Genomic DNA, 9,224 nt, shown 5'->3' on the forward strand with positions numbered 1-9,224 from the left:
ACACACACACACACACACACACACACACACACACACACACAGCTATAAACTAGAAAGGATACTCTGAGAAAATAGGATTGTTTACTTTGTTCGATGATTGGGGGGGCCCTAATTTACCAAAGCAGCGTGAAGCACCTGGCGCAGGTGAGTTTGGGGTGTGTATGAATCCACTTTTGCTCGTGAAGTGAAAGCACGCAAGCAGATAATATAATACTATTTCGCATTGTAATATTTTTTTTATTTTTAATCTTTTGCATGTTTGTATGCTGCTGCACGTCCCTGTGTGTGTAACAAGCATAGTGGCACAAGCCAAGGTGCATTTTACTAAAACGCTGTTAAAATAACAATGAAATGCTGCGTTATTGACTAGACCAGGTTTTTGTTGGTTAATGGCGCGATCACTTTCCCTCCTCCTCCTCAGCATAGCAATATGCCAGAATGCACCTGAACACACATCCCGGTAAGATGGTCGCGGGTGCATTTGCTATTTAAACGGGGTGGGCGCTAGACAGGAAATTGACAACTGTGTCGGTCGACTAGCAACAACACTAGCATCAGGCTTTGGGCTGCGATGGGTGCAAGATAGAGCCCTGAATCTTTATGGAAAAGTCTATTCAATGATAGAGGTAGCAAATCAGGCTGATACACACTTGATGGAAACTAGATTAAAAAAAATACATGTGACTTCTACGTTTATATTAGAATTAGAAACAACATTGAACCAAGGGAAGAAACATTGGCACATGTGCCGTCAGACTGTACCAATGAAGAAGGGGTGGTGCTTGAAGTCCTCAATGCCGTTCTGGCCCAATCGGTGCTCTCGACTGCAAATGAGCCGGCGTACCAGATCCTTGGCGTCCTCGGACACGTCTGTTATCTGCTGTGGGAACTGGAACCGCTCCTGGAACAAAATGTGACGCAATGCATTAGAGGCAACCGAGATCAGGTATACATGTATCAACACTGGCACATTTCCTACGTTCACTTTGTTTCCACTTTATGCTTATACATCCTATCTTTCCAAACTCTTTTACTACAGCATTGTTATTTCTCAGTAATGTGTTGACATGTAAATTCACCAGGGTTTCTACAGGTTTCACCAAGTCAAATTTAAGACCTTTAAAGACCATTACCAATGAAATTTAAGACCTATATCACACCAACAAAAAAAGTGTCAGCTGTCAGAGTTCAGGGACATCGTCTGAAACAATTCCCTGATTTCCTCATCGGCATTATAGGTCTGGTGTCTGGCTGCAATATTAGTTCCATGTTGGTCTCATTTGTAGTTGTAAAACAGCAAATTACATTTGCAATAGCAACACAAGACCACAGAATAAAAAATACAAAATTTAAAATGCTGTGTGTGCATTTCAATAAGCATTAGAGGTGGCCTTACAGGGACATTAGAAAATGCAATACCCATTTAGAGTTATTGAAGACCTGGAACACAATACTTCAGCATTAAGACTTTTTAAGGCCTAAAATTTTGAAATTAAGCCTTTGTAAGACTCCATGGAAACCTGATTTACACATACAGAGAAGCAGCTCTATCGGCTCACCTTGTGGTTCATGATCTTCCCATAGGTTTCCACCAAGGACTCTGCATAGAAAGGAGTCTCGCCGTACAGCATTTCATACATGCAGACTCCCAGGGACCACCAGTCACACTCAGGACCATACTTGCCCTTCCCGTCCTCCATAGCCTGGAGGATTTCTGGGGAGATGTAGTCTGGAGTCCCCACCGCCACAGAGGACTGGACCTAGCAGGGGGGGAGACAAAACAAAAGTCAACAACTGATGCAAAAAAAAAAAAAAAAAAAAAAAAGTTCTTAAAAAGGTGCCCTGCCACATGTATTCCATTACTTAGTGGTAAGTTCTACCATGGGCTCGGTAACATTTTTTGTGGAATTGTGTAACTTGGTTGCCTTGTTTCAAACCATTCTAGTGTGGTATAGAAAGCCTGCAAGAAGACTCGGCTTGATTTGTGCCAGTTCTCATTAATATTAAACGAGCTAAGCTGCTTGACTCTGATTGGCTAACAGCTAGCCAATGAAAGCCTGGCTATCAGCAGCCAACATGACATCACACTGACCAGCTGTTGTAGTTGGTCGGATTTCTCCACTTATTTCTTTTCAGTGGCTAGAGCTGACAGAGGAGGTAGCCGTTCATTTTCTTTACATTCACAACATAACACAAACACATATGGACCTAACATGCAGTTTTTTAAAAAGGCAAGTAAAAAAACTGATTTGTGTGGCAGGGCACCTTTAAAAATCCCACATGAGGCAAAATCTCACATACAAAACAGGGATGGAAAAAGTACTTAAATCATTTTAAGTAAAAGTATTTATCCCTAACTGAAAAAAAATACTCTGTTGCAAGTAAAAGTTCTGCATTGAAAATGTTACTCAAGTATAAGTATGCAAGTATCATCAGTAAAATGTACTTAAAGTATTAAAATTAAAAGTACTCAATGCAGAAAAAACCCTCACATTTTGGAAACAGGAAACAATCTAAACTGTTTTGTCAGTCAGCTAAGTGTTCAATCGGCTAATCATATCAGGTTGACTTGTAGGCCGTTACGTTGTAGGGTAGTTTAAATTATGATAAAACATTGTATTTTAAACTACTTTATGTAAATTATACTGTATGTGTTTTGTGTGCACAAATCTTAACTTGTGAAGTAACTAGTAACTGAAGCTGTCAGATGAATGTAGCGGACTAAAAAGTACATTATTTCTGTTGTTAATGCAAGTAATAATGGTGAGTTACAGGCTGAATACCACCAGTAACATCAACAAACAACCAACAAAGAGCATATTGAACTTTCAGACCCCCGCTACAGGATGAATGCCCTGCTCTGCACAGTTCTTTGGAGCTCTATTTTAACATTTTGAGAATGCACATTCATGCTGAAGTCGGAATTAAGCGCCAAACGTTCCACGGTGGAAGATAAAAAGCAGATGTTGGAATTCGGATCAATCACACGTTGTCATCATCTCTCTTTATTATTTAGGAAGTTGCTTTAATAGAGATAAAACCAAAGACATCCACTCTTATCACGATTGAAAGCTACATTCTGAGTGTTTTAGTCTAAAACAATGTGCCAAGAAGTGTCCAACAAGCCCTGACTTTATTTGTTCAAATGGTAATATAAGCTCTTCAACTATATTAACACTGGAGGAGCATATTCAGGCACTTCTTTGATCATGTATTTCATCCTGTCATTTTACTGTTATGTAACACCTGGGGGAAACATTTTTTTTCTTCTTCTTTTTTTTTTGTTACGTTAGAAGAATTGTCTAAATCATAAAGTGCAAGCACATCCAAGCAGCTGAACCACACACTCCTCCTGGGAGACCCCTGGGAGTTGACGAGGAGGTCAGTAAAGCTCTGGTATGTTTGCTTTGGACCGGAGGAGGCATCAGCAGCAGTGTGGTCAAAAACCTACCGTCCCGTCCTCCATCAGTTTGAGGCAGGAGCCGAAGTCAGCCAGGCGGATGTGGCCGTTCATGTCCAACAGAATGTTGTCGGGCTTAATGTCCCTGGAAGAGGACAGAGAGAAAAGACGAGGGGGGAGGGGGAGGGGGAGAAGGAAAAGACAAATTAAACAAGTGATTCCTCAGAGTAGAATGAAGATGAAGAAAACACAGTCTTCCAAACAAAACACACCTATACAGTAGGACATTCAAAACCAACACAGAAGTCTGATCTCATATTTTGGCATCAGTTACTGTCAAATTAAAATTACATAACCGGGGGAAATTGAACTGTATTAACTTGCCTGTAAAGCTAGTCTGCAATACTTCAGATATATGTATGATTCAATTAAGTGTAATTTCCCCGTGCCCCATTTATCAGCAGCGTGACAACTCTAAATTGACCGCAGGAAAGAATAAACACTGGAAATAGTTGTGTTGTGGGAATTAGCTGTGCAAAAAGTTTGTTGTGTGTGTGTGTCTTTGTGTGCGTGTGTCTGAGATACACAGCTTTTACAACACACACAAGCATGTACTCTGTTTAAGGAAATATGCAACACACAAACACACTCCCACTCACACAAAAAGCCCCTGTGTCCTAAGCTTGCACACTTACCCTGTTCACAACACATTCACAGATGTGTACACGGTGACCACCATAGACCACTCAACTTCTCAACCTGCATCTGTTCTGCATTAATAAGGCTATGATGATGATATGTTTATAATATACTGCATATATACACGCACGGTTTTTAAGAGATGAACTGGATCATCAGATAGCTGGAGGACATCATAACTACAGACAAATGTAGCAACATTTGACTATTTTCCAGGATGATAACAACAACCTACTCCTTTCCTTATCAACTTATCTTTTTTTTTTTTCTTTTCAACCCACAGTCCAGCACCCAAACATATTCAGGAAACTTTCACATAGACCAAGACGTCATTTCGGTAAAAAAAAAAAAAAGACTGAAAACATGTAACCTACTATTGAAATAGCTGCTGATCATTTTTTTGGCTCAATAATTAACTAATCATTGCAGCCCTAGTGGCCGGTGTCCTACGACCTCTTTATGGGAACATTTTCAAAATTTATAGTTGATAGTTTGGCAATTCTTGCAACTCTCTAAATCCTTTGTCTTCTTACAAGGGGGGCTGTGGCTCAGTGGTAGAGCGGTTGCCTGTCAATTGGAAGGTTGGTGGTTCGATCCCTGCCCCTGCAGTCATTGTCGAAGTGTCCTTGGGCAAGACACTGAACCCCGAGTTGCCCCCGGTGCTGCGCATCGGAGTGTGAATGTGTATGAATGTTTATCTGATGAGCAGGTGGCACCTTGTACGGCAGCCCCGGCCACAGTGTATGAATGTGTGTGAATGGTAAATGTATCCTGTAGATGTAAAAGCGCTTTGAGCAGTTAAGACTGGAAAAGCGCTATATAAATACAGCACATTTACATTTACATTTACAGTAAGTTACTGAAGCGATAGTATCTTTGACTTATATTTCTCCTAATGGGAATGTATCCTAAAGGGAATAAGGTGCAGGATCCAGTGTTATGTTTAACAGGTGGTTTGTGTCAGCTGCTGGCGCTATCGTCTTGCATGACAGTCTGTGTTCTAAGTGTGCTAATGTAGAGTTCTGATCTGGTGTCCATGGTGGGCGATTCTCAGCTTGAGTCATTTTTGAGTAAATTAAAAAGGTCCTTCCGTTTCATCAGTGACCTTCTAGCGTCACTGTTAATATCGTGATGATATTTACGTGTGTATTTGAGGGAAATCCACATTACATTAATTGTAAAAACATACTAAATTAGTCCTGCTGGCTTGGACTGGTATGAGACAGATGTCACAGTATCCCACCATCATGGCTAAATATAGGCACTGTCCTTGCCTGTCCATTTCACCGGGCCCTCCCCCATCCCCCCCGAGGGAAGACCCTGCCCAGTCCCGGCGTCTGAGGCCCTCTTATCAACACATTTAACCCCGACATGGCTCAATACACATGGTATGGAGGGCACAGACTAACTCATTATAGAGCAGTCTCAAAAGCGCACATACACACAGTTACACACAAATGACAATGGACGCAGGTGCTATTTCTGTTAATAATAATAAACCCCATGTTACATCATCATCAGTTGCTGTTGGGGATGACAAGAATTGCTTCTTTCTTCTATCTTTGCTGGTGACATTGGCTGTGACTTGGCCTACTCAACTGTTCACACTGTCAAAAACAACTTGGAGACAAATGATTGAGATTTCTCATATACAATGTCAATGTCTCTGCACCGCTTTGCTGTATCTGAACCTTGTGCTTAACTTTAACTCCACACCTAGACATGATGGAAGGCTTGAGCATGAGGACACACACTTGGGCATAATCACTGGAAACGAGTATGCAGCTTTTGGCTTGCAATTGTATAATGTTATGAACAGAAACTTCCGAACCACCTTTAGAAGAGCTGTCAATTGTGTTTCATTAAATGTGAGCAATAACTTAAAGGTGTGAAGGTGGTGACCACTAGGAGCATATGCAGCAATGTTCTTATGAGTGGGTCTCTTGTTCTTTTGTTCTTGTGCACAAATATGCCAGAGTGATGTGGTACAAATGGCTGCCAATGGTTTTACAATATTCCTTTAACCTACAGGTGCCAGATATGTGCCAAGAAACACGACAATACAGCAGTAAAGTCAGGGAAGAAGAAGACTGCCAGAAGGTAAGAATGAATGTAGCGCTGCAAGTTTCACTATGTTCAATAAATCTGCTTTGCAGATGTTTTATGAGGAAGGAAATGTATTTAACACATTTAACACATTTACCACAAGGATACACACTAGGGACGTCACGTTATTACATTTTCGCGCCGTCTTGACAACAACAGTGTTACTGTTTAAAATGGACATTTTACAAGAAAAGATATTCCTCAACCGTATCTGTAGACCGCTTACTTTGATCTCAGGCCTCTCTTTCACTGCAGAGCCGCGTTCCAGCTGTGTGGCCGCCGGAGCTGACTGCAGAACGATATCGCTACCTTTAAACTTTAAAGATTGCCTCATTAACGTTATCATAGGTTCTCTATTAGCATTGGGTTTAAATCTGAAATATTGCCAAATAGGCACTTTTGCTTTTAAACCAAATCCTGCCATTTTTCTCATCATTTATAATTCTAATTACTTAAAGGTGCCGTAGGTAGGATTGCAAAGATCCAGGACTTAGACAAAATATTTGAACACGGATAACTTCTCAGTCCCCCCCCCCCTTTCAGCTAAAGCCCAAAGCTGTCTCCTTACTCCTAATTTCCACCGGCTGCAGAACGTCTGCGTGTCGGCTCCGTGCTCCACCGTCCGTCAACACCCACCAGGTCCGGATTTGTTGCAGAACGGTTGCGTGACATCTGTAGTCACGAGGACCTACGAGATCTCGCAAATCCATGTAGAACAGAACCACAAAACCAGTTTGCTTCCATCCAGAGGAGTAGAAGGGAAAGAACTCTGTGCTGTGTTTTCAAGGTGTAGTGCAGGGAGATATGATCCGGCGTGAGCACGCTCTATTTTATTTAAAAGATTAACCGGATGCTTTATTTTGTTTATGTGCTCGACTTCCTGTCCTGCACTACTTACTGTACTAAGTATCAAAAGTCATTTTCTGATGTTAAATGTACTTAATTATTCTAATTAAAAGGAAATAAAAACTTTTATTCTTAACTTTATTGTGGCTTCCTTATGATAAAGCATAATATTCAGGGTTTCCACATCCTTCTTGAACATCAATTTCAAACTGTTTTTTTGGGGGGGGGCATTTTTCGGCCTTTATTTTTGACAGGACAGATGAAGACATGAAAGGGGAGAGAGTGGTGGGGGGGATGACACTCAGCAAAGTGGGTGAGAGTCGAACCCGGTCCCGCTGCGTTGAGGAGGGAACCTCTATATATGGTTGCCCATTCCACCAACTGAGCCATCTGGGCGCTATACAACAACATTTTCATTTTTTTCACTCCGACCTGCAAAATCATTTCTTGCAAGTAAAGAGTAACGGAGATGCTTAGGGGAAAGGTAGGGGAGGAAAAGTTCCCGAAATATGATAAAGTAGTTGTACTTTGTTACAAATACACTGGTGGACACACACCACACCAACACACACACACACAACACACACACACACACACCACACACACACACACACACACACACACACACACACACACACACCACACACACACACACACACACACACACACACACACACCACACACACAATGCTGAAGGCCTTAATCTACTCCAGAGACTTCTGGTCTCCAAAAAGCAGACAGCATGAGTTGACCCTTGCAGGTCCATGTGTGGGACAACAGGAATAAGGGAGGGGGGGGGGGGGGGGTGCTTGGTACTGATAAACCCTTCAGTCCTCACCACAGCCGCCGTCTGCCAACTCCCCTCTCTTCCTCTTCTTAGCAGCAATTGTCTCTTTAACACCATCCTCTTTTCCCAAGTCTCCCTGAACCCTTTTCTCTCTCACCAGAAGTCAACATTACTTTTTGCCCGCTGCAATATTAGGGGTGGAAATCTCTTGGCACCTCACGATTCAATTCAGATTCCAAAGATTCAATTCTAAACCGATTATCGATGCAACAATGTTTTTATGTACGTTTCCATGGGGGATTTTTTAAAATATACATATAAATCTGAGTTTGCTACTCAGTTTGCTGATCACCTCCTAGACTAAGCAGCTAGACAATGCTTAGATATATTTGCTACAAATTTGTCATGAAGTTTTAATGAAATGTTTTGTCTACTGAGGTTTTTGTTTTGTAGCCATTCCATGCATGCTTGTGGAAGTCACCTTCTCTCACAGTCATCTTCTATCTCAGACTCAGTCATGTTTAAAGGAGGAGAATTAGCTTCTTAGAACGTGAAACATGAGGTGGTCACATGTAATGTCATAAAGTAGATGAAGAGCCTTATTGTGTTTTTATGTGTTATTATTTTATCTATGTCTCATTAGATCATGTGTATATATACAAAATGTAATTCTTTTTTCCTTTTGGCCATTTTTGTGTGGTTTTTATTCTGCACTACTGCCTACACTAAAAACGGTTTTATTTTTATACATTATCCCATCCTCTTTCAGTCACTCGGTCTTCTGATTTCTAGAGAGAATCTGGGTGCATCTATGAAGCATATCATCTTTTATTTAACAATCTCTCTCACTCTGACCACTGATCATTGGAGCAGCCACATAAAAGCCCCCGACTCACACCAGTGGAAGCTAAGAGCACAAGAGCTGACTCACATTTAGCCTTCCAAACATGGACAACCCTGGAAAGGTGGTGGTGCTAAACCTACGCTAGTTAGTGTAGCTAATTGTGCTACTGTGACACAGGCCTCCTGCAGTTTTAAAGAGCAGCGCAGAGACGAGAATAGAGGGAGGTAATCTCTTCTAAGACCACGGCATCCATCTGTGAAGGCCATCTGGACAACGCATACACGCACGCACGCACAAAAAGTCAAAAGGAAATTTCGATGTGCGTGTGTGCGCCCTGTTCTGTCTTTTAGATCACTCAGCTGTGAAGAGACACAAAGCCCTGATCAATAACAAAAAACACACAAAGGTTGCAATCAATAGGAAAACATTCATCACTGACCACATGTGCACACACACAATTAGGGCTGCACGATTATGACCAAAATGATAATCACGATTATAGAGAGCACGATTAATAATCACGATTATTTGTTGATTTTAAC

At 41.4% G+C, this 9,224-nt stretch overlaps 1 protein-coding gene across 9 annotated transcripts in view; it reads right to left on the reverse strand.

The window, feature by feature from the left end:
- cdc42bpab (CDC42 binding protein kinase alpha (DMPK-like) b) overlaps window positions 1-9,224 on the reverse strand; it is a 95,160-nt gene that overhangs the window by 33,157 nt on the left and 52,779 nt on the right. For all 9 annotated transcript variants that reach the window (XM_032542828.1, XM_032542829.1, XM_032542827.1 and 6 more), the window contains exons 6-8: window positions 3,452-3,545; window positions 1,560-1,760; window positions 763-901 (exon numbers count right to left, since the gene is read on the reverse strand). In XM_032542828.1, the coding sequence (XP_032398719.1) occupies window positions 763-901; window positions 1,560-1,760; window positions 3,452-3,545 (434 nt within the window). The remainder of the gene's footprint in view (window positions 1-762; window positions 902-1,559; window positions 1,761-3,451; window positions 3,546-9,224) is intronic.

This window comes from Etheostoma spectabile, chromosome 18, assembly GCF_008692095.1.
Source record: "Etheostoma spectabile isolate EspeVRDwgs_2016 chromosome 18, UIUC_Espe_1.0, whole genome shotgun sequence".
Classification (NCBI taxonomy): Eukaryota; Metazoa; Chordata; class Actinopteri; order Perciformes; family Percidae; genus Etheostoma; species Etheostoma spectabile.